Below are 25,788 nucleotides of genomic sequence, written 5' to 3' on the forward strand. Positions count from 1 at the left end.
TACTTCTTTGGAATCCGTTGGAGATTAATACGTTTGTGAGAGTGTGTAATTCAGTTTTCAGGTGGTCTTTGTCAGCTAGGCATTTGGTTCTGGAGATGAGGGTATTGGCTATGGAGTTGATCTGTGCAGGGTGGTGGTGGGATTGTGCGTTAAAGCAGCGGTTGGTGTGTGTTTTTTTTCTGGTAGATGGTGTGTCCTAGGGAGCCATTGGGTTTTTTGTAGATTAGGACATCCAGAAAGGGGAGTTGGTTGTTAGCTTCTATTTCCATTGTGAATTGTATTTTAGGGTGTAGGTTGTTGAGATGTGTGAGGAAGTTGTCCAGTTTTTCTTTCCCTTGTGGCCAAATTACAAAAGTGTCATCTACATATCTGAGCCAGAATTTGGGTTTGTGTTCAGATTTGTCTAAGACATTGGTTTCGAAGTGTTCCATGTATAGGTTTGCAATGACCTACGTCAAAGGCACCACAGATAAAATCACGAAGCCGAAGACCCCAGCCTGAAGATGACGAGTGGGACCTCGTCGAAACGTCACCAAGACACTCTCAATCTTACACAGGAAAAGACCCGAATACACCAAGACCTGCATACCTATACCCGTGAAAACCTACGAAAACAAATATAAATATATATATATTGTGCTTGTGCGAGCAAAGTGTGATTGGAGCTGCCGTCTGTCTATAAATATTGGTGGGGGGTGTGGAGTGCTGGCTTAGTTAGATCCACTAAGAAAACATACGTTTAAACACAAACCAAGTAATTATAATACCCCCAAATATACATCATTCTATAGAGATCTTTGCTATATAGACTTGAATGTGTATCAAGGACCAAAGACAACTAATCTTTCAAGCTTTGATCTGTTAAAAAAAGCTAAAACAATAGAATAGTTAACTGAATTGCTGATACTGGGATGAAAGTGTCTACCAGCTTACCTTTTTCCCTATGTGAATCTATATATAAAAGCAGATTGTTACAATAGTCTTTTAATGCTGTCATTCAATACTAAATAAAAGTTCCTTTAATACATCAATTCTGCGTTACAGAAACCCTGCAGATTCTCCACCAAAGGTTGAAGAGTATAAAGATACATTGATTTACCCTTCAAAGGATGATTACCCTTTATCAGATGGAGATTGGTCTGTTTCAGAGAAGTAAGTTATCTTCATGTATCATTCTTTTATGAAAATGGTATTAAAGGTTAAATATTTTTGCCATTAAATCTGCAGAAGGAAGATCATTAGGTTAGTAACTGAGCTGCCTCAACTTTTCAGTACTGTTAGGGATCATGCATTTTGACATATTACTGTTAAGATTCCTAAGATTCATTGTACAAACTTTTCTGACAAAGCACCTCTTTAAAATATTTTTAAATTTTGTTTGGTACTTTTCACATATCCTTAAATTCTCTTACAATTCAGCTTCCCTTTATATACCAATGTGTTATATTGCAATGCAAATATGAAAGGACAGAGCATGTGTTGTGATATCAAGATGCATATTCAACATTTTTGAATCATCAGTTAGATTATATGATTATATTCAAACTGTGTAGTTAGGGCACATCTCAAGGCACATTGATCTCTCTTTACTGCCCTTTTGAAATATATGGACTAAAGCAGAGAAGATTAGTATTGAGGAGATTGAAAGAGAGGGTGAGCAAAAGGGTAAAGGTTATAATAACAGTAATCTAGCCAATCTCCCATATTCCTCCCAAAATAAGTTATATTTCAGTGTTTTGTGTAAATTATGTGTAATTTTCAATCATACCAGTCAAATCAGGTTTTTTTTTCATTGCGTTTGAATCTTTTTTATTTATGAAAAAAGAGTTTTCCATGCACTGGAAGTAACTGCCTGTAAACTGAAAAATGAGGCTTATCTGGCCAGACACTTAAAAGTCTGAACTGTTAGTTGTGCTGGTAAAAAGATGTAAACTGGTTTTGAACATTTCATTTCATATAATTGAATTAATGCTAATACAGTAGCCCTTGGTTTGAGAGAATTCTGGCTTCTGCAGATTTTGCTAAAATTCTGTTGAATATACTACTTTGTTTCTATTTAAATCTGTTACACAATGATATTGGCAAGCGGTTGTAGATAAAGCTGTTTTGGAATTCAAGTATACTTTCAGAGCATTTAATCTGAAAAGCAGCAAAACAAAATAAAAAATAGAAAAAGATAAATGTTCACACTGTCTGCTATGATTTTATTTTAATTTCCTAGATCAGTCTAAACATCAGCTTGGCTTTCTGCTTTGCTGCTGAATGTTAATTAGAGAACATTCTTTGTATAACCTTGTACAGTAAATGTCTTTCCTTTGTTTTAACAGCCCTTTTAGACAGACCACTTGTCCTAAAAGTGATTCAGAACTGGAAGTTAAGCCTACAGAGAACTTGCTTATTAGAGGAGAATCTCACATGGAATGGACATGGGGAGGCTTTCCTGCATCTACCAAGGTAAAACTCTTTGCAAATCATTCTGTTTTCTGAAAACATTTGATAATACAGTAGGAACATGTTTATCAGTAGTAATGTTATGAATAATTTTCTAAAGAAATACATAAAAGATGCTGCTTCTTGTGGTTCACTATAGGTCATTTTATAAAATAGTCAAAACATTTAAAGGAAGTGTCTGGAAAAGTGTTAGTTAAAGTCAGTGCAGCAACACCTCCCCCACCCTCAACTTTTGCTTTTGTGAGCACTTTAGATAATTCTACTGGTTATTGTAATGATTCTTGTTGATCTAAACCTTGAAATTTGATATCACTGATCTATGTGACTAAGTAAACTTTGCAAATGTTTAATATAAATAGCCATAAGCTCAGCAAGTAAAATAATGCTAAAAGTTGTGCTGATTTGTTTAACTCGCACTTTTATAAAGACATAATATATACCGGTTTCAAATTTTAGAATTTTATTTAGGCTTGCAGGGAATATTTTGCTTAATGAAGTACTAAGCAGTGGTTTAAAAGTTATTGAAGTCTAACTTCATCAATAAAGCCCATTCAGCAAACACTAGCAAAGATTTGATTTCATTTGAATTAGAATACTACCAGCACACATGTGAGCCACCTAGAGGATTCTGAATGAATTACCTATATTTTAGTTACTGATCATGGTTTGTCAGGCTCAAGCTACATCTTACTAAAATATGCAGCTGTTTCTCTGTGTTACTATAGAGTAACTCTCTATAGTTATTCATTGTAACTATAAGTTACTGTGTTCTATTAGTTTTATTAGTTACTCATTGATAAATATGTAAGGAATATACTATGGCTTTCTTACAGGAAGGGTAGGATATAAATATAAGAAGTAACCAACTATAGAGTAACAAGGTAGTCTTAGGCCACACATTTTCTGTCACTATATTTTTACAAATAAAGTTTTGTGAAAATAGAAAGAAATGGGATCTTGAAAGTTTGTTGCAGGTGGTATAAACAATAAACATATTTGAGCATCTTATAGAAATAGTGAAATTTAAGGTGCAGAATAGCTTATAAATCAGTAAAACACCAGGATTCAACATTTTACTTTCTGTTTTTGATATGAATATTGATGATAAATTCATGTATTGTTTTCTTTGTGAAATTGATTTTTTTCTCATATAAATTGATGATATATAGATATTATATAAAAACTGTAAAACAAGTTAATGTAAACATTAAAATAAGTATTTATATGGGCTAGTAATGAGCAGTTTAACCATTTAAGCTTGGGCTAACTGCAGAGACTCATAATTGCTGAAGTTTTCTTGTATTTGGTTTTTCCTACTTCAAATTATAGAAAAGGGTTTTTAAAATTCAAAGTGACTTATGTAATCAGTATTAAATATTTTTATATTTAAGATTGATTAAAACAATATTTAAGATTGATTAAAACAATCTTACTTTTTAAGACATGAGTATAGATTATACATGTAAGAAACAATGGCTTGTAAGTTTCATGAAGCTGCGTTAAAGGACAAGCAGCTTGCACATTATTGCAAGTTTTTCCACTGATTAAATTTCCCATTTGCAGTATGGGAAAAATAGTTACATTTTTATCAGTGATTTGGCTATTCATATGAGATTGCTTCCTGTTGAGCCAATGCATTACCATATCTATTTCTATAGTATCTATTTCAGAATCATGAAGAGGGAGAAAACTTTACTGAAAAATATATTGAAAGTGTGGAAATAAACATCATATCCAAATTGGGACAAACAAGATGTCTATACTTTCTATAACTTATTTTATGATAGATCATCATAGTCAAATATCCTTCAAGCTTTGCTAATTTATAGGTTTGATCAGTTCACACAGTTCTGAACTGAACAACACAGATGATGAATGACCATTTTAGAAAAAGGATGCTTTCCTTTTCAGATAAGCAAGAAGGAAAAACTGGAACATCTTAGAACAGCTACCATCACTCCATCAGAGAAGACTCATTTTAGGGTTATATCTAGCAATGATATAATTGAAGATGATATTCTGATGAATGATTCAGTTTGTACAGTTTTAAAACCAGAGCCAAGAACACATCCACTACTTAAAGAGCTAGATATCAAAGACAGACTTGCTTCTGCAGTAACAGAGCCTGTTCTGGAAATTCTTGAGCATTCTCCTGACTTAGATACTGATATACTCCCCAGCCCACTAATGGAGTCACCATCAGAAATTAAGCCACCAACAAAGCTTGACTCTCCATCGAAGAAAAAAGGTATACACCTTTAATATTGCTTTGTAACATTTTGAAATACTTTTCATTTTTTCTAGCTTTCAGATATATAACCAGTTTTGAGAGGTAAGTAACAAATGTATATAGTAGCTTTGCTCGCAACCATTCCTTTAGATTAGGATACAGAATAATTTGTATCTCAGATATGAGCATTTTGATTTTACATATTTTGTTGTTAATTGTGAAGTCGTGTCCGACCCATCGCGACCCCATGGACAACGTTCCTCCAGGTCTTCCTGTCCTCTACCATCTTCTGGAGTCCATTTAAATTCACACCTACTGCTTCAGTGACTCCATCCAGCCATCTCATTCTCTGTCGTCCCCTTCTTCTATTGCCCTCAATCTTTCCCAGCATTAGGCTCTTCTCCAGTGAATCCTTCCTTCTCATTAGGTGGCCAAAGTACTTGAGTTTCGACTTCAGGATCTGGCCTTCTAAAGAGCAGTCGGGGTTGATCTCTTCTAGGACTGACCGGTTTGAACGCCTTGCAGTCCAAGGGACTCGCAGGAGTCTTCTCCAGCACCATAGTTCAAAGGCCTCAATTCTTTTGCGCTCAGCCTTTCTTATGGTCCAACTTTCACAGCCATACATTGCAACTGGGAAAACCATGGCCTGGACTATACGCACTTTTGTTGGCAGGGTGATGTCTCTGCTTTTTAGTATGCTGTCTAGATTTGCCGTAGCTTTCCTCCCCAGGAGCAAGCGTCTTTTAATTTCTTGGCTGCAGTCCCCATCTGAGGTGATCTTGGAGCCCAGAAAAATAAAATCTGTCACTACCTCCATTTCTTCCCCATCTATTTGCCAGGAATTGAGAGGGCCGGATGCCATGATTTTGGTTTTCTTAATGTTGAGTTTCAAGCCAACTTTTGCACTCTCCTTCTTCACCCGCATCAAGAGGCTCTTTAGTTCCTCTTCACTTTCTGCCATTAGAGTGGTATCATCTGCATATCTTAGGTTGTTGATATTTCTCCCGGCAATCTTAATTCCAACTTTTGATTCATCTAGCCCTGCCTTTCTCATGATGTGCTCTGCATATAAGTTAAATAGGCAGGGCGACAGTATACAGCCTTGCCGGACTCCTTTTCCAATTTTGAACCAATCAATGGTTCCGTGTTCGGTTCTCACTGTTGCTTCTTGACCCGCATATAGGTTTCTCAAGAGACAAATGAGATGGTCTGGTACTCCCATCTCTTTAAGAACTTGCCACAATTTGTTGTGATCCACACAATCAAAGGCTTTTGCATAGTCAATGAAGCAGAAGTAGATGTTTTTCTGGAACTCCCTAGCTTTCTCCATGATCCAGCGTATGTTGGCAATTTGATCTCTAGTTCCTCTGCCTCTTCGAAATCCTGCCTGTACTTCTGGTAGTTCTCGATCCACATACTGCTGGAGTCTAGCTTGTAGGATTTTAAGCATAACTTTACTAGCATGTGAAATGAGTGCAATGGTGCGATAGTTTGAACATTCTTTGGCATTGCCTTTCTTTGGAATTGGAATGTAAACTGACCTTTTCCAATCCTGTGGCCACTGTTGAGTTTTCCAAATTTGCTGGCAAATTGAGTGTAGCACTTTTACTGCATCGTCTTTTAAGATTTTGAATAGCTCAGCTGGAATACTGTCACCTCCACTAGCTTTGTTGTTGCTCAGATTTTCTAAGGCCCATTTCACTTCACATTCTAGGATGTCTGGTTCGAGGTCAATGACCATCTCATTGTGGTTATCTGGGATGTTAAGCTCATTCTTGTATAGTTCTTCTGTGTAGTTTTGCCATCTCTTCTTAATCTCTTCTGCCTCTGTTAGGTCTCTGCCATTTTGGTCCTTTATCATGCCCATCTTTGCATGAAACGTTCCCTTCATATCTCCAATTTTCTTGAAGAGATCTCTGGTCCTCCCTATTCTGTTGTTTTCTTCTATTTCTTTGCACTGTTCATTTAAGAAGGCATTCTTATCTCTTCTAGCTATTCTCTGGAATTCTGCATTCAATTAGGTGTATCTTTCTCTTTCTCCTTTGCCTTTCGCTTCCCTTCTTTCCTCAGCTATTTGCAAAGCTTCCTCAGACAGCCATTTTGCTTTCTTGCATTTCTTTTTCTTTGGGATGGTTTTAGTTGCTACCTCTTGTACAATGTTGCGAACTTCCATCCATAGTTCTTCAGGCACTCTGTCTATCAGATCCAGTTCCTTAAATCTATTTGTCACCTCTACTGTATATTCATCAGGAATATGATTTAGTTCATACCTGAGTGGCCTAGTGCTTTTCCCTATTTTTTTCAATTTAAGCCTAAATTTTGCAACGAGAAGCTCATGATCTGAGCCACAGTCAGCTCCTGGTCTTGTTTTTACTGACTGTATAGAGCTTCTCCATCTTTGGCTGCAGAGCACATAGTCAATCTGATTTCTATGTTGACCGTCTGGTGATGTCCATGTGTAGAGCCGTCTCTTGGGTTGTTGGAAAAGAGTGTTTGTTATGACCATCGTATTCTCTTGACAAAATTCTATTAGCCTGTGCCCTGCTTCATTTTGTACTCCAAGGCCAAACTTGCCTGTTATTCCGGTTATCTTTTGGCTTCCTACCTTAGCATCCCAATCCCCCATGATGATAAGGACATCATTTTTTGGTGTTAATTCTATAAGGTGCTGTAGGGCTTCATAGAACCGGTCAATTTCATCCTCTTCAGCACCAGTGGTTGGGGCATAGATTTGGACTACTGTGATATTGAATGGTTTGCCTTGGATTCGAATTGAGATCATTCTGTCATTTTGGGGATTGTATCCCAGTATTGCTTTTCCTATTCTTTTATTGACTATGAAGGCTACTCCATTTCTTCTGAGGGATTCTTGCCCACGGTAGTATACCTGATGGTCATCTGAGTTAAATTCACCCATTCCTGTCCATTTTAGTTCGCTGATTCCTAAGATGTCGATGTTCAGTCTTGTCATCTCTTTTTTGACTACATCTAGCTTGCCTTGATTCATGGATCTTACATTCCAGGTTCCTATGGAGAAAAAATCTTTACAGCATCGGACTTTCCTTTCACCACCAGATATATCCACAGCTGAGCGTCCTTTCGGCTTTGGCCCAGTCGCTTCATTCTTTCTGGCGCTACTAGTACTAGCCCTCTGCTCTTCCCCAGTAGCATATTGGACACCTTCCGACCTGAGGGGCTCATCTTCCAGCGTCATATCTTTTTGCCTTTTAGTACTGTCCATGGGGTTTTCATGGCAAAGATACTGGAGTGGTTTGCCATTTCCTTCTCCAGTGGATCACATTTTGTCAGAACTCTCTGCTATAACCTGTCCGTCTTGGGTGGCCCTGCACGGCATAGCTTATAGCTTCATTGAGTTACGCAAGCCCCTTCGCCACGACAAAGCAGTAATCCATAAAGGGGATTTTACATATAACATAGTGTAATTGTTTTTCTGTAAACATTACAGAAGAAAATATTCATCTTCTTAGCCCTATAGCCATCTTAGTGCTAGTTGCACTAGTGTCCTCACAAATACTCATTAGTGGCCCTGTCCATATGTTTTAGGATACTTTTAATTATAAAAATGTAAATAGGAAGCAGACCTACTACAGAGCTCCAACTAGTAGATAGTATTATCTTTATTTATAGTTATGCCTATCACTGGAATGGTAGAGATCATCATAGGGAGCTGTTTTGCTTTCCAATAAATGAACCTTTTGTGACTGGTAATAGCAGCCATTTTGTAAGTACTAGTATACTCATTTTGTTAGCATATGTAGTCCTCAACTTTTCATTTCTAAGCAATGCAATTATTAAATTAATCATGCCGGATTTTACAGCTTTTTGTCATAGTCAGTAAATGAATCTGTCTTCCCTGTTTACTTTGTTTGTCGGAAACTCCCAAGGAATGTTGTAAAAGGCGATCGTATGATCCCAGGATGCTGCAAGCATTGTAAATACATTCCAGTTGCCAACTGCCCAAAATTTAAATGTCACTGCAGAGACAGTCTTAAGTGCAAGGACTGGCCATAAATAACTTTAAATGGTTATTAAATGAAGGGTCATAAATCAAGGACTACTTGTATAATATGTGCTCTTAAAATTACAAATTTTAGAATTTTGTTTATATGCCATATCTCCTCTATGTCTATCTTCTTAAGAAGCCTAAATAGAGGAAAGTCAGATTCTTTTTGAACAATATGGGATAGAATGCAACAGTGTTGCCAATAGAATAGAATATGTGGAGCTCAGTTTGAACTGCAGTTGTTGTTGTTTGAACTTGGTTGTTTGCTTGCAGATGTTTCATTGCTTGCAGATGTTTTGTTACCAGACTATGTAACATCTTCAAATATCTGCAAAGAAACAATCAAACTTGGAGGACTCCATATAAGAGGGTTTTTAGAGAAAAAATACCCCAGATCACGTGGAAATATGTTGCTTAGCTTGCTGGTTAACTTCTAACTTAACGGTAAAAGGTTTTTTTTTTTTTTCCTTATGGAAGCATTTTCCTTGAATTTCTTTTCCTACTGTATTTTTTAGATTCCTCAGTTGGTCAATATAATACTTTTTTCTTTTTAGGGATACATAAAAGAAGTCAGCACCAAGGACCTGATGACATATATTTGGATGATCTGAAGGCTCTAGAACCTGAGGTTGCTGCTCTTTATTTTCCCAAAAGGTATTTGACAAAAATATAAATATTGCAGCACACATTTCAGTAATGCTGTATATTTAATATCTCTTTTAAGAATATGTATGGAATCAAAGAGAAGTCTATGGAGATTCTCAGTCATCCAAGTCATAGTTATCTCAAAGGTGCTTTTTCACGAGGGAACTGGTCTTTAGTTGTCCAGTTGCCTCGTGAAAAAGCATCTTTGGGATAATCAAAGAGAAACTTCCAAAGGCATTCTCAACTCTGTGATGTCTTAAATTGCTTAACTGCTCTCTTTAAGTAACAACTGTATCTTTCACCTTGTTATTTTTCTTTTCAATAATATACATCCTTTTTATAATTACCCTAATACATATGAATAAATCTTAGGCTAGTTTGAAAAATAAGTTTTTAATTCATCATAGTTCCTCAGACAAAAATTATTAGATATGGAGGATGGGAATGCCCTCCCTGACTTTTTAATAGCAAAGCTGACTGTGAGACTCTCCTATTCAGATACAAGTGATGTTACACATCCACTTGTTCAGTAACTGTCCAAAGTTAGGTTGGTGATAAATGAGGAGGACTTACAATGGGTCCATATAGTTGCATCCATTGCAGCTTCCCTGTGGTCACATGATTATGATTTGGGTGCTAGGCAACAGGCCTACAATTATAACATTCCAGTGTCGTATGTGATCACATGATCACCATTTATGACCTTCGTTGCTGGATTCCAACAAGAAAAGTGAACGAGGAAGCTGGCAAGAGATTGCAAATGGTAATCACGTGACTATGAGAGACTGAAACCGTGCAGGATTCTGCTAACAATGGCAGCTCGGGGTGCTGGGATTGCCATCATAAGTTGACGCAGTCATAATGTCACGCTTTAGGATTGCGTCAGTTCGCAACATTGCTAACTCTATTCAGTCCCAATTATCATTGGTAAATGAAGATTATATATAATTCTACAACTCAAATAATTGAGAAAATAATAATAAGAATACTTTGTTCTAATTGCATAAAATAATTTCTATGAACTTACAATGTAATGAACATCTAAATAATCTAAAAATGGCTGTATAAATAACATTTAAGGTTTTTTTTGTTTTAGAACCTATATTTTATTGTCAGTTTTGTACATTTATGTATAAATAATTTTTATTTTAGCTTTCATTGATTTTATTCTAATTTCTTTTATTGTGGTGAGCTGTAGTTGAGAGTCAGGCAGCATGCAAGTTTAATGAATTATTATTATCATTGTTATTGTTGTAAAAGGCTTCTTTATGCTCTTTAGTGATTCTGATCCAGGTACTAGACAGTGGTTGGAGTCTGACACTTTCTCTGGTTCCCAGTCACCACAATCAGTTGGAAGTGCTGCTGCAGACAGTGGTACCGACTGCATGTCTGATTCTGCAATGGACTTGCCTGATGTTACATTATCTCTTTGTGGAGGTCTTAGTGAAAATGGAGAGATATCTAAAGGTATATTTTTATCTTGTTATATAACTTGGCAAGATGAAATGAATACAAGAATCTCCAGTATGAAGCTACAAAAGTATACTACGTGTAAGATAGAAGCTTTCTTTCTGAAGATAATTTCTATTGAGATGTGCAATGTATAAAACGTCTAATTGTATCTACTGGAAGTGTTTTGTACTGTTTATTTTCCTGTGATAGAAAACTTTAGTGTATATAGAAATAGAAATTTACCAAATTTACTTTTATTTAGTTTAATTATATGTTTATGCCTAATGTTCAGGGAGAGAATTCCCGTAACATATTATCCTTTTCTTTAATCTTGAACGTTTTAGCCCTTATAATAGAAATGAATGTCTTGTGGATTATGTTCCTATAGTTGGTGCAATGAATTGATGGATTGATACAAACAAGCTCTGCCATATATGGACAAAAGTTATGTCTATTTGCTGCCAAATTTTTAAACATAGTAAGGTCATGTAAATCAGCAGTCCCCAACCTGTCCAGCTCCGTGGACTGGCAGAGGGGAGGGTATGGTTTCACATGCACGAATGTTGCTTGTGCAAATGGAGCTTTGCTTGCTTGCCTGCCACTTGTGCAGCTGGTTCCCAACGGGCCATGGACGGTACCACTTCATGGACTGGGGATTGGGAACCCCTAATATAAATAGTTACATACAGTTGCAAGAAATATATCAGCCTTTCTTTTACTTGCAGCTTTCTTCATTATTTTTATTAATTGTTTTATAGTGTGGCATACATATTTTAACTATTATTATTAAATTATTTTAGGCACATTTTAGATTTATATGCTCTTATTCTCTACTACCTCCTTGAAGTAGTTAAAATATATAATGCTACAATGGAACGTATATGCTTCTCCCTGTACTAGAAAGTGCATGCAGCGGGTATAGACAGAGCATAACAAATGAATGGAAATATACTCAACAGCACAATGAGCATAACTGTGGCAAAAAGAGCATAATTATATAAGAGGAGCTAAAGGAAGAGATTGTTCATAAAGAAGATGAAATATGTTTCATTCAATTGATGGAATATCTTTGCATTGCAGAAAAATTCATGGAACATATAATTACTTATCATGAATTTGCTGAAAATCCAAGTCTTATAGATAATCCTAACTTGGTAATAAAGATATACAACAGGTAATGTTATCTAAGTCTTCTGTTGCTAAAATATTTTATTCTAATTTTACTGTATTGACAGATAATGTGACTGGACACTTATTGGATATTTATCCTTAAAATAATTTAAAATTAAAGTTTAATTTTACTCAGAAGAGATAATGAGGCAGTCTTATACAGTTAGTCCTTGAGTTATGAGTATAATGGAGCCTCTAAATCAAAAACTCATAGAGTGAATCTGGTAAATCGAACGAGATCACTCCCTTGCTTGTTAAGACGCGCACGGCTCATTAAGACCACACAAGGTATCTCAAGGTGGGGAAGGCCATGTCGGGCCTAGTGATGGAACAGGCCCCCAAGGCCTCCCCGACAAACTAAGAAACCTCATGCTTCCTCCTCCCTTCCTGCCACACTGGAATCACTTGCCTTGCAAAATCTGTCTCCTCTCTGCTGCGGTTTCTTTCCTTTGAGAGAGAGGAGAAAAGCTTGCAAATGCTTTTTGTGCTGACAATGGAAGCTCCTGGGTGCCATAATATCGTGGACCCGTTCTTTGCAGAAGAGATCATGGAAGCTTCCATTCTTTGGGAGGGAGAAGTGTTTGCCTCATTTGCATGGCTATGGGGCAAAGCGTGAAATCGGAGTTGACCGGGTACAGGAACCAATACCCTCCGTGGCCCGGCTGAGCAGCTTGCTTGTGTGCACCAGAGTTAGTTTGAGGGCAGGAACGAAGCCTTCAAATGAGTGGGGAGGCATTGCGGGGTCAGGTCTCTTGCACCCAATCCAAGCCAGCAGTGGCGGCAACCACCTGAGTGACCATGATCTCCTTCCCTAAGAGCTGCCCAACCTAGTCCTTGCCTGGCTGGCCGGCTGGTACAAATCCTTAACACTCTTCTTGTCTTCCTTTTCACTCAAGCGGTGTCAGGAGCTTGGATTTCTCAGCTCCGTCTGAATGGAGGAAAGCGGAGGGGCAACAGCAAGATTGCTCTCAAACAATAAGACCCGGGTGCGCTGCTTGCCTGTGTGTGCCGGCCTTATTGAGAGCAATCCTGCTGCTGCACCTCTAGCTTTTCTCCACTAGATGGAGCCGAGAAACCCAAACCGCTGCAGCTAATAAACTTCTTTTCCAAAGGGAGACCTTGGGGAAACTGGATTCTCCCTCTCTGAGCAAATGGGGCGGTTCAAAACGAAGCAAATTGCTTCGTTTTCAAATGCCAGATAGGTGCACATAAACTTCTTATCCACATTCACTGCGTTTCCAAGGCTCCCACTCAAACACCTTTTATCTGAATGGAGATCTTGGGGAGATGGGGAGCTCCATCTGTCTGTGAATGCAACACTTGAAAACTCTGAATTTGCTTTGTTCTGACTGCCCATTTGCTCACAAAGGGAGAATCCAGTTTCCCCAAGGTCTCCCTTTGGATAAGAAGTTTATGTGTGCCTATCTGATGTTTGAAAACAAAGCAGTTTACTTCATTTTGAACCGCCCCATTTGCTCAGAGAGGGAGAATCCAGTTTCCCCAAGGTCTCCCTTTGGATAAGAAGTTTATTAGCGGCAGCAGCTTGGGTTTCTCGGGTCCATCTGAATGGAGAAAAGCAGAGGCGCAGTAGCAGGATTGCTCTCAATAAGGCCAGCGCACACAAGCAAGCAGTGCATTTACAAGCTTTCCTCCTCTCCCTCAAAAGAAAGAAACCGCAGCAGAGAGGAGACAGATTTTGAATAGTGCAGAGCCTCTGTGATGACTCATAAGGGCAAATGACTGCTGTGCTGCAATAGTCGTAATTTCGGGACTTGCTCGTAAGCACTAGAGGGTGCTGATCACGTAACTTTGAATGCGTGTTAAGTGAATGCTCGTAACTCAGGGATTACCTGTACTTGCTAGAAATCTGAGAACAGACTACAAGAAATAAAACATTTTGATAAACTGTTATGTTTACAATAGGTATTATAATTGGGCATTGGCTGCTCCCATGATTCTCAGCTTGCAAGTGTTCCAGAAAAGCTTACCACAGGTAATTAAATGACAGAAAATATTCCATGATTATTCGCATTGTCATAGATGCAGAGACGTATCAAAGTTTTGCAACAAGAAAGTGTTCAGGAGGGACAATCTCTGACAGAAAACACACCCAAAGAGATATTTGTGAAGGTAAAAATGCCAGCTAAATAGTACTGGTGTGCATGGTGTGATTAGAAACCGGTAATGTGGGGAGGAAATGTTGAGATACAAAGGCAAAAAAGGTAAGGGTATGGGTTATGACACTGTCCTTCACATTTTGTCATTGTTCAACAATGCAGTTTGTATTGGCTGCTCATGCAAACAATATATGAAAGATAATCAAGGTTCAGTTCCATATTTATCTGTGAAACCCACAAGATGAGTTGTTCTCAATCCAGACCACTTGAGAAAATGTTGTAAGTATAAAAATCTAAGGAGGCCTCATATAACCTGCTTTGAGCTGCTGTTACTACTGAAATATGATCATCCTCAAAATTGCAATCCCTTCTCTGATATAATAGTTAATTTGAAAACAACTTTACTTGTAATTTGGAACTGCATTCATACATGCGCCCCAGTGGTGGGATTCAAATATGTGAACAATCGGTTCTCTGTATGGATGCCGCTTCTGGAAGTCCATTTTGGGCCTGGGCAACAAAAAATTAGCTATCTGTTCTGCCAAAGTGGTGTGAACCAGCTGAATCCCACCACTGATGCGCACACATTAATGGATAAGTGGTGGAAGGTGTGTGATATATTTAAATGAGGCTTAGTTTTGGTATTGCCATATTCATTGATATATCTTTGCCCATTATTTTTATGTGGTTGGATCATTTTTTCCCAAGTTCTGAGTTGTAGAAGAATTTTTTTATTTTCATTTTTTTCCAGTGAGCTGGAAGAATAATAATATGCAAGTCAGAAAACATTATGAGAAATTAATGTGCATTGATATGACAGTGTCCTGCAATCTTAATAGTGAAATGTTCTAGGGAGAAGAGAGTCCATGAAGGTTATACAATTGTCTCCAAATTTAAGCATGAGAAGTAGAAAGTTTAAGATCATCAAATAATGACCTTAAAATGTATATCTGCATGTATTATGTTATGTATGTTGCAAAAAAGAAGATGATATTGTGAATGTACATTAAAAATTATTTAGACAACAATTGAATCCTGGATTAAAGATAAGATGCCGAAGAAGTCTGGAAGATGGTGGTTCTGGCGAAAAAAGGACAGCTTGATTAAACAGGTAAAAAAAAACATGTTAGCTGTAAATCTGATTAGTTTAGAGGTTATATGTTAAGCTTTATACTTCATAGTTCAGAAATGTAGGTTAAACACATTCAGGTACGGAGTGAATTTTTATTTGTATAATTCACTTTGTGTCACTTGCATCACATACTCTAATGTTAATGCAGTTTATATTTAATTTTAAACTATTTATCATTAACTATATTGGTTGCAGAGATCTGTGCTAGGTTTGGAAGGGTTACAAGATAGTGATTTTATTAGTCACGTCAAACTGCTGACAATGTGTCTGACACTTTGTAATATTAAAATATATGTCAGGTTTAATTGAAGCTGACAATTGCAAATTAACTCAACATCAGAAATGCTACAATGCATCTTTATCACATTCCCCCATCAACACTGTTTACTCCACATCTTCACGTGTTATTGAATTTTTTCCTTTGGTGTTATTAGAAGTCTAGAACTGTCAAGAAGGAAACCTTCAACATAATACCAGAAAAAATAATACATTTTGAAAATGCATAAGCAATTGCAGGCATTCTTTTCTAAAGCTCCTAATTGAGTCTTATTCATCAATTATGTTGCTCTATTTTTCATATCAAACACTTTTTTTGTGTGTCTGTAAGTGTAATTAAAATTCGTTGTATTCATGTGTATGTTGTTATTTATAACTTTGGAGTCTGCTCTATAAATGTTGCATCCTGTTCTTGGTTTAGGAGTGATGTTAAACAAATGATTAAATACAATAATTGATGCTATTACAACTTTTTACAGCTAGATTGATACGTATTTCCGAAATGCAAGTTATCTTTCTGTTCAGGTGGCAATGCAAAATGATGTGGTCTAACATACTCTTCTGATGCTAGCTTCCAGAAACAAAGGATGGGAAATCTGAGGCTCCAAAAGACAACCAATCAACAGCAATAAAGGAACAACTTGAAAACCAGTATGTCACTTTGAAAATCAATTTGTGCTTAAAGACAGTATCTTGCCTTTCTAGAAAATTGGGTTTTTTTATCCATAATGTTGTGATATTTTGGCAGGATTGTAGGTATTGATAGTGCCTTTCATAAAAAAAGATTTTACCCTCAATCTGGAATCTTCTAATAACACTTTTAAAATCCCTGTCCTGAACCCTGAAATGTGGTTATCAATTCTGAGCTACATAAACTAAGAAAATTTCATGACAATACTCCATCTTAATTATTTGCTGTGGCTCCATAGCCTCCTCCGCCATTTGCAGAGAGAGAGAGAGAGACAGAGAGGCACTTTTGCTTCCCTTCTCTCTCTCTCTCTCAGGCGGACTTACCTCCTGCAGGGCTCCTGATTGGCCCTGCGCCTGTGTTCCCCACCCCCTGGGAGAAGTGCGGCCAGGGCCTCGTGGCCTTGGAGCTGCCCGGGGAAGCCCCGGGATCCCTGCTGTGAGCGGCCCGCTGGAGGCTCCACTGAGTGGGCCCGCCCTCCCGCAAGCCATGGCCCAAGGGAGATCAGCCCCTGCGAGCCCCAGCCAGCCCGACCATTGGCCCCGCTGGCCAGGAAGGCGCACCGGAGTCTAGGCTGCCGGGAAGGAAGAAGGAGATGCAGCAATGGTAGGAGAGGAGAGCCTCCTCCTGGGGCCTGGCGCTGGCGGCGGCTTCCTTGTCCTTCTCTTCCTCCTCCCATTCTTCCTCCTGGTGCCCCCCCGGGCAGCTCGGGCGGGTGCCGGGACAAGAGGGGTGCCTGGGGGGGGGGAGAAGCTGGGCTGGCGGAAGGGCTGGCAGGGGCCGCGCGGCACCAGCCCCCACTGCGGCTCCATCGGATGGGCTGAGGCGAGGCCGGGCAGCGCGGAGTCCTGGCTGGGGCGGCGGTGGCAGTTTCTCGCCCTCCTCCTTCCTCCTGGTGGCCCCCGGCCAGCTCGGGCAGGCGCTGTCCCCACCGCGGCTCCATTGATGGGCGGACGGCAAGGCCAGGGGCGGCAGGGACCCCCAACAATGCAGCCGTGCTTCCGCCACTGGAGCTGCTGCCTCCCGTCCTGCTTCCCCTTCCCGCCCGTTCGGCTGAGGACATGGCAGAGGCCGGGCTGGGGGCGGGGGGGACCCCCCGACGATGCTTCCGTGAGAGAGAGAGAAAGAGAGAGAGGAAAGAGAGAGAAACAGAGGAAAAGAGAGAGAGGAAAGAGAAAGAGGGAGGAAACAGAGAGAGAGAGAGGAAAGAAAGAGAAAGAGAGAGAGGAAACAGAAAGAGGAGAGAGAAGAAAGAGAGAGGAAAGAGGAAAGAGGGAGAGAAACAGGAAAGAAGAGAGAAAGAAAGGAAAGAAACAGGAAAAGAGAGAGGAAAGAGAAAGAGGAGAGAAAGGAAAAAGAAAGGGGAGAGGAAAGAGAAAAAGAGGAGAGGGAGCGGAAATAGAAAAAAGAGGAAAGAGAGGGAGAGGAAAGAGGGAGGGGGAGAAAGGAAAGAGACAGAGAGAGACCATTTTGACATCTAAAATAAAGATAACACTGCATATATCCTTGTTTACCTTTATTTTATATAGACACACACAAACACAGATACATATGTACATACATATATTAAAGGTAAACAAGGATATATGCAGTGTTATCTTCATTTTAGATATTAAAAGGGTTTTGTGGCTCCCAGTGTTTTGTTTTTGGTGGGAAACGTGTCCAAGTGGCTTTTTGAGAGTTTTGGGTTGCCTACCCCTGGTGTATCTAAATTGGTTTTGTCTTAAATTAGTAAAAATTCTTCTTCCTTTTGCAATGTTTGATCCAAATATGCTGTTACATATTACAAAGTACCAGGTGCTATATTTAAATAAATCTCTGAAATATATCTTGATATGTCTGCATCATCTTAGGCTTCCAGATGATGAATCTTCTAGTGATGATGAAGGTTCCCAGGAACTGAAACAATCCTTAATGGCAGATCCCATTCCATTTGAACATTCAAGCTCCGGGAACACAATGTCTTATAGAAAGTCACTTAGATTGTCTTCAGGTCAAATTGTAAGTTGTTATTTTATTCCAACACTAAATATTTATGAATCTAGTTTAATAAAACTTAGCTAGAGTAGTTTTGATGAAACAAATACATCAGTGAAAAATTTCTGCATTAGATTACTGTTCAGATTGCAATTGAGATTATTAAAATCTATTTGGATTTTGATCCTTAGAAAGATTTGATAAATACTATATCTCAAGCATCTCTCAATTTGGTTTTTAATTGGAAAATTAATAATGAATAATAGGAATTTAAAAGTATTTGGGATATTAATACATAATCAGTGGTGGGATTCAGCCGATTCGCACCACTTTGGCAGAACTGATAGCTCATTTTTTGTTGCCCAGGCCCAGAATGGAGTTTCAGAAGCAGCACCCACACACAGAACCGGTTGTTCACATATTTGAATCCCACCACTGTATATAATGTATGGATTATTTTAAGGGGTGCGATGTCTCCGTGGTTAAAAACACTGAGCTTGTTAGCTGGAAAGCTGACAGCCCAGGTTTCAGACCCAAGTGCCGCATGACGGGGTGAGCTCCCATTACTTGCCCCACCTCCTGCCCACCTAGTAGTTTGAAAGCATGCAAATACAAGTTAATAAATAGGTATTACTTTGGTGGGAAAGTAACAATGTTCCATATGTCTTGGTATATTGTCATGCTGCCCACATGACCGTGGGAATGTCTTTGGATAATGCTGGCTTCCTTGGCTAAGGAATGGAGATCAGCACCGCCCCCTAGAGACAGAAACAACTGGATAGGGAAACCTTTATTATGAATTATTTTACAATATTTTAATGCTATTAATTATTACTTAATTAGTACTAATTAAGTAGTACAATTAGTGATATCTCAATTTTGTCTCAATTGTATCCTGAGTGAAATAAGTACAAAACTAGAAACAGTTTTAAAAAATATCTTTCTTGTACATTAATCCGTTTTTATTGTTCTTTTAGAGTTAAGACTGCCTTGCCTCTTATTATTATTCTGTTATTAAGGCTTCTTATTATTCTGTTATTAAGGCTTGCACTGTTTGAAAAATAATGCTAGCATAACTTCCAAAACCTTTAAAAGTTGGATACATGTAGTCCTCATCTTACTATGGCAAAAATGTTGTAAAATGGGGCAAAACTCACTTAACAACTGACTCGTTTAGCAACAAATTTTGGGCTCAGTTGTGGTCATAAGTGAGGACTACCTGAAATATAAAATAATTTAGAAAGAAACTGTATGTTATTTTTAACTATCACGTTTACATCTTTTCATGTTAAAGGAGAAACTGAAGCTTAGAGATGGACCAAATGATGTTGTGTTCAGCATTACAACTCAGTATCAAGGAACTTGTCGTTGTGCTGGGACAATATATTTATGGAACTGGAATGACAAAATAATCATTTCTGATATTGATGGGACAATAACTAAGTAAGCTAAAATACAGTTTTCTTTTTGACGAAACTCTGCAATGATGTTAACATTCAACTACTTCTAGTAGGTAACGCTTTGAATAATTGTTACTGAAAAGAACTGCTTTTGCTTGCCCTCATTCTTTTAATTTTGTTCAAGCATTTGAAGTTACTTGACCTACTGATTTAATCAGAAAAATAAATTCAGTTAAGAACTGGTAATATGAGTTAAGACCATTGATTGTTTTTATTTGTTTCTGGTTTAGATCTGATGCTTTAGGGCAGATTTTACCACAGCTTGGCAAAGATTGGACTCATCAGGGTATTGCAAAACTCTATCATTCTATTAATGAGTAAGTTATCAATGTTTATAAAATAACTTGTGTTTGAGTTGTGTTGATAACCATTTCTATTCCATTTCTGTGTGCTAACATGGAAACTGAAAATTACATATGATACATTTATAATATATAAACAAGTAAATGCTACTTTGAATATCATATACCACAACAGTCTCGCAACATGCTGTAAATTTCTGTCAGACTTTTCTGATCCAGACTTCAGGGTGCAATCTCATTCAATTCATTCTTTCCTCATCCCAGAATTCTAACAATGGGAGTATCAGTATATTTTGAATGTATTTTGTAGATTTTCAGGAACTATGTTATGTAGCCTTGCTATGAATTCTGTGTGCAAGAATTTATAGCAAACATGAAAAAGAAAATACTTTTAAATTCCTTTTTCTTTTTGAGTTAACTGAGGAGCAACATGATGTTTGATGAAAAAGTAGCTTCTGTAGAAATTTGAAAGAAAAGGCAACCTGAACAATAATAGACTCAGTTTCTTGCAGCATTTCAGAATAAACATAAGTTATTTCAGAGTAAAATAAAGCATACAGTATGTTATTCAAAGATACCTATTTAATATAGTAAGCTAGTTTCTATATTACTGGTTAAAGGGTTAAAAAAAGATTGCTTTATCTTTGCAACTGACCAATCATTACTAATCAAAGGAGTTTTCATTGTTTTCTGGTCTTCTTCATAGGTAAGATTGTCATATTATTAACAACCCCTTTTTTCCTAGGAATGGCTACAAGTTTCTATATTGTTCTGCTCGTGCAATTGGAATGGCAGATATGACAAGAGGATACTTACATTGGGTTAATGATAAAGGAACAATTTTACCCAAGGGTCCTTTGATGCTGTCACCTAGCAGCTTGTTTTCTGCCTTCCATAGGTATGTAAGTGAAACACATCTTATTTCTGATCATTTAGTGTTGTGCTTCAGGAACTGCAAGAATTGCTTGTGTCATTTATCCTGGTATGATATAGTTGCATTATTTTAATGTGTGGTTTCAGTTACATATACTTTATATTAAAATCCAGTTAGTCAGTCATGCTTTTAGGTTTGCAGGTAGTCCTTGACTTAATCATTCAGTGACTGTTTGAAATTGCAACAGCACCGTATGAAGGAACTTACAATCTGTGCCTGAAGTTACAGCTATTGCAGCACCCCTGCAGTTACATGATCAAAAGGAAGGTGCATGGCAGCCTTCCTGCATTTATGGCCATAGGAGTGTACCCCTGTTCTATGCCATTTTGCCATCCTGCAGTGTAGCACATCACTAATTGGCAGCAGTGCCAGGGATTGGCCTGAAGTAGAGGCTCCCCCACCTCCCTGAGGTACCCGGCATTCCTTATCTGGGACTCTGGCCACTTAACAACCTGCAAAATTGCTTAGCAACTGCAAATGGGAATGCATTTGTTGCACGATTGCAGTCGTTGAGCAAAACAATCACATGACATCCCACTTATTGAATGCTTCAATCAGTGATGCAGATTCTGGTCCCAATTGTGGTTGTAAGTTAAGGACTACCTGTATATTCATTTCTTTGCCTCACTTACTTACAATTGATGACTTGTAAAGACTTATGCTTTAAACCATACGCTTGAAGCATACTTATTTTTTTCAGCAATCATTCCTTCCAAGGTCTTTGAATGGTTCAATAGCTTTTTCCATATTTGCTTATTTTTTCGCATATCTATTTCTTTTACTTACAAATATTTTTTCCATGAATTGCATTTATTTAGAATGTTCCATGGTTTTTGCCAAACATGTGACTGATTCTTCCCTTATTACCATGCAAAGGAAAATAACAGTCAGCTATCCGTGGTTTCCTAGATAACATCAGTTCATACTTTCTGATGTAATTTTAGTTCTTTCATTTATAATCCATGATTCACCAATTCCATTCTACAAGATCAAATCACCTTTAGTCAGATCAGTTGCATCCTTTCTCTTTTCTCTTAATTTATGAACAAAGCTACCTTCCTTATAATTCATGCCAGTAGCTGACATAAGAGAAGTTTTGTAGATGTTCATATGTTATGGGTATCACCACAAATATTCAAATATTCTGAGTCTGAATTCAACTGGTTACCATGGTTTCAATCGTTTGCATTATGATTAATATAGACATGAATTGGATATAGAATAGATTTCTAGGCTTAATTCTCACTTTGCTACTAGCAGCATTTCCTGCTAATAACACTACCAGTCAATTTTAGCACATTTTAGCCAGTATGCACAAGCAAGAATCAAAGTCCAATGATATGCTAAACATGCTCATAAATAGTGTCTCCAAGCTCACATCTCTAAACTAGAGAATATCTTGGCAAGACAGCATAAAATTATTTACATTTAACTGATTCAGAGTATACTTAATGTACATAATTTATTAATTTATTTGTTTGCCACTATTTCTGAAAGCTCTGAGTTGTTTACAAATCATGTAAACTTTAAAAAATCAACAGCTAACAATATCAACTTGAACTGTTTTGATGGATAGTAATTCTATCAACAGCGTGCATTTTCATTGTTTCTGCCTTATGTTTAAATTAGTGATGCTGTTGGCTATTTTATGTGAAAAACAAGCCTGTTCATTTACCATCTTTTTAGGTTACATTTATTTTCTTATAAATTTTCAAAAAAATAAAGTGGTCCTAATATCACCTACAGAATATTTATAACTTACCGTAAATGCCGGCGTACAAGGCGACCCGGCGTATAAGACGACCCCCGTCTTTATAGCCGGGCCGCATTCCTAGAACGTTGTCTTATACGCCGGAAACTACCAGTATTTCCGGCGTATAAGACGACTCGGCGTATAAGACGACCCCCGTCTTTGGCGCCGATTTCAGCGCTCGCGAAGTCACCTTATACACCGGCATTTACGGTATTTAAAATAAAGAAAACTGTTTCTAAATTTCACAAGAAATTCTGACAGTAAAGGGAACTAATTACATTTTGTATTTCTCCTTGTAGGGAAGTTATAGAAAAAAAGCCAGAGAAATTCAAAATTGAATGTTTGAATGATATTAAGAACTTATTTGCTCCATGTGAACAGCCTTTTTATGCAGCTTTTGGGAACAGACCTAATGTAAGTTACATAATCCTACAATTTGTTTCCTTTTGTACTAAACTATATTATTGAAATGAAATTATAATTGTTACAAGACAGGTTCCTACTATGGAAGGATGCATATCCTAGCAAAATTGGGCAATTTCCATTCTGTATCCAATGACTTTCCTCTGTCCTACAAATAATAATATACGAATAGTTCTCACTTAACAACCATTGTTTAGCAATTCTATGAAATTACAGTGGTGTTGAAAAAAGTGATATATGACTTTATTTGGACTTGTGACTATCGCTGCTTTCCATGGTCTTATGATTATTATTTGAGACCTTCCCAGCCAGCTTCTGACAAAGTCAATGGGAAAGCTAGCAGAAGGTCACAAGTCCTGTCAGATGGGTGTATTTGTTTGAGGATTGCTGTCAGGACAGCTGTTGCTAAGTGAGGCTTACTGCAATGTTTTGCTTAACAACTGCTTCACTTAGTGACCGAGTTGCAGGTCACAATTAGTCTTAATAAGTGAGGAATACCTGTAAAGTTAATTTGGTCTTAATTTTTCCATTAAATCTAGACTCTATAGCAGAGGTCACCAGCCTATGGACTGTGGCCCACTACCAGGAGTGGTCTCTTGGCCACCGGGCCGCGCGAGTGGCTGGCCAGTGCACTTGCCCTACCCCTTGTGCCACATTTGCATGTGCGCACATGCACACATAAAGGTGCCTGTCCTTCCTTTTCCCACCGGGCCGCCAACCCAAAAAGGTTGGAGACTCCTGTTGTATAGCAATGAATTGCATCAATTCCTTATTTTTAGAACACAGATATTTTTCAAAAATACATGACAAACTCATATTCTGGATCCATTTCTTAAAACCAGGACAGTAAGTGTTTTCTCAATTATATAAAATTACTCTTTGCTGTGGGTTAAGTTCAATAGAACAAAAGGTTTTTATACGATGACAAATTCCATACTTGAAAATATAATTCAATATCACATTGAGCTCCTTAAGTATAATATTTCATTCCAAAAATGTAATGTAATCTTCAGATACTTTAAATCTATAGTATGTGTATTTTTTCTGTAAAATGTTTTCCTTTTGTCATACTTATTTTATTTCAATCATATCTAGTTTTTCTTCACTATATAGTCAACTATCTTTTTTCACTGTTAGTAATGTTATTTGTAATCTATCTCATTAATTAATTAAACAAACCTATATAGACACCCATCTATCAGAAGGTTCTTTTGATGACAGACAAGAATAATGTTTATAGATCATTGCAAATAAAAGTAACATTTTTAATGTTTTATTGATTTTTAAGAATTACAATCTTTAGTGATTAGTAAACAACATGTCTCGGTTCAGATATTTAACATTAACTTCTTCAATATAAATCTATTCAGTACTACACAGTCCTATATTTTTTCCCGTCATTACAGTTACAATTTTTGGTACTATTGATGTATACAGAGTTAGATATAAGCATCTTCATCATATTTTACTAATATACAAATAATAATATCAGTTCATAAATCAATATCCTTGTTACGGTTTGATTTCCCATCAGTATTTGAAATATCTTTGTCAGTTATAATTTTCTCAATATTAATTACATTTATATAGCTAAAAGTTTTATTCATACCAATCCTCTTATTTCCATATTTCCCATATCAAAAAAAAAGAAAGAAAAAAAATGTTATTTTAGTTCTAAATCATATCTTTCATTATAAAAGACTAATTATTCCTAAGGGTTATCCGTTCTTTTAATCTGATTCAAACAAGTATTTAAACATATAATGCCCCTCTAAAAGGTCAAATCTTATGTTTTTTTAAATCTGACTCTCACTTTCTTTCTTTGCCAAGTAGATTTCCAAGCCAGGGCAATTAGATTGCCCAGGAATTTTCTTTCTATTTTTGTGAAAATTGCTTGGCATGAGGAAGACAATTTAGGTAGGGTATTTTGGGGGGGGGGGAATTCTGCCCATTTATATTCCTTAATCAACATCCTCAATTTCTCTTTTCATTCCCTATCTCCCAAGTTGTGACATTTCCTCTAACAGCTCTATATTCCATTTTTTAAAATCTTCCTTGCCATCAGATGTATTTTGCAAACCTAAGGGGTAAAGGGTCTTTTGCATTTTCATTGTTATGGCTAAATCTTGCACTATTTTGTTTGTATATGGTTGTTTATATTTCCCTTCTTTTATCTCTTCCATCGCTAAATCCATTTTCTCTATTTCATCTTCTGATTTCTGGTTTATTTGTTTATATTTTGTGGTCGTTATCTGGGAACTTTCTAGCTGTAGATTTAATTTGGAGATTTGCTTATTTATATTATCTAAATTGTTTTTAGTCTCATTATGATTTCTCTTTATGTTTTCTTTGTATGCAACAATTGTTTGGTAAATTAGTTGTAACATAGAGTATATTTCCTTCTGAAAATTATTTGTTTTTTATTGAGACATGATTTCTGGAGATCTTCTAGTATCATCAGTCTCAGTAAGAGTAGATCAAAATTTCCTCTAGTTTTCTGGTCTTTATATGTAGCCATTATAATCCAATAGATTCCAGAGTATAGATCCAGTCCTGAAAGCAATATTTTATAGTGATCCTTTGTCTCAAGTATCCAAAAATTGTCTGTCAGGCAAGGTTGTAATCCACAATGTTCAAAGTGTTCAGAATGTTCAACCTCCCTGAAAACAGCTCAAAAGTCTCTTCCATCCAGGCGTAGTCCAAAGTCAAATTTTTCTTCCTCTCCCACTAGCTCTTGAGGTTAAATGTCCAAGC

At 37.3% G+C, this 25,788-nt stretch overlaps 1 protein-coding gene across 1 annotated transcript in view; it reads left to right on the top strand.

Moving 5' to 3' along the window:
* LPIN2 (lipin 2) overlaps positions 1–25,788 on the top strand; it is a 42,936-nt gene that overhangs the window by 9,994 nt on the left and 7,154 nt on the right. Inside the window, exons 5-18 of the mRNA XM_039351029.1 lie at positions 1,045–1,152; positions 2,328–2,454; positions 4,363–4,699; positions 9,260–9,359; positions 10,630–10,817; positions 11,883–11,976; positions 13,896–13,965; positions 15,111–15,200; positions 16,069–16,148; positions 18,039–18,186; positions 19,457–19,605; positions 19,853–19,939; positions 20,670–20,822; positions 22,911–23,025. Coding sequence (XP_039206963.1) covers positions 1,045–1,152; positions 2,328–2,454; positions 4,363–4,699; positions 9,260–9,359; positions 10,630–10,817; positions 11,883–11,976; positions 13,896–13,965; positions 15,111–15,200; positions 16,069–16,148; positions 18,039–18,186; positions 19,457–19,605; positions 19,853–19,939; positions 20,670–20,822; positions 22,911–23,025 — 1,846 coding nt within the window. The remainder of the gene's footprint in view (positions 1–1,044; positions 1,153–2,327; positions 2,455–4,362; positions 4,700–9,259; positions 9,360–10,629; positions 10,818–11,882; positions 11,977–13,895; positions 13,966–15,110; positions 15,201–16,068; positions 16,149–18,038; positions 18,187–19,456; positions 19,606–19,852; positions 19,940–20,669; positions 20,823–22,910; positions 23,026–25,788) is intronic.

Source organism: Crotalus tigris, unplaced genomic scaffold (genome assembly GCF_016545835.1).
Source record: "Crotalus tigris isolate CLP2741 ecotype Arizona unplaced genomic scaffold, ASM1654583v1 scf7180000018368.3068619, whole genome shotgun sequence".
Taxonomy (NCBI): Eukaryota; Metazoa; Chordata; class Lepidosauria; order Squamata; family Viperidae; genus Crotalus; species Crotalus tigris.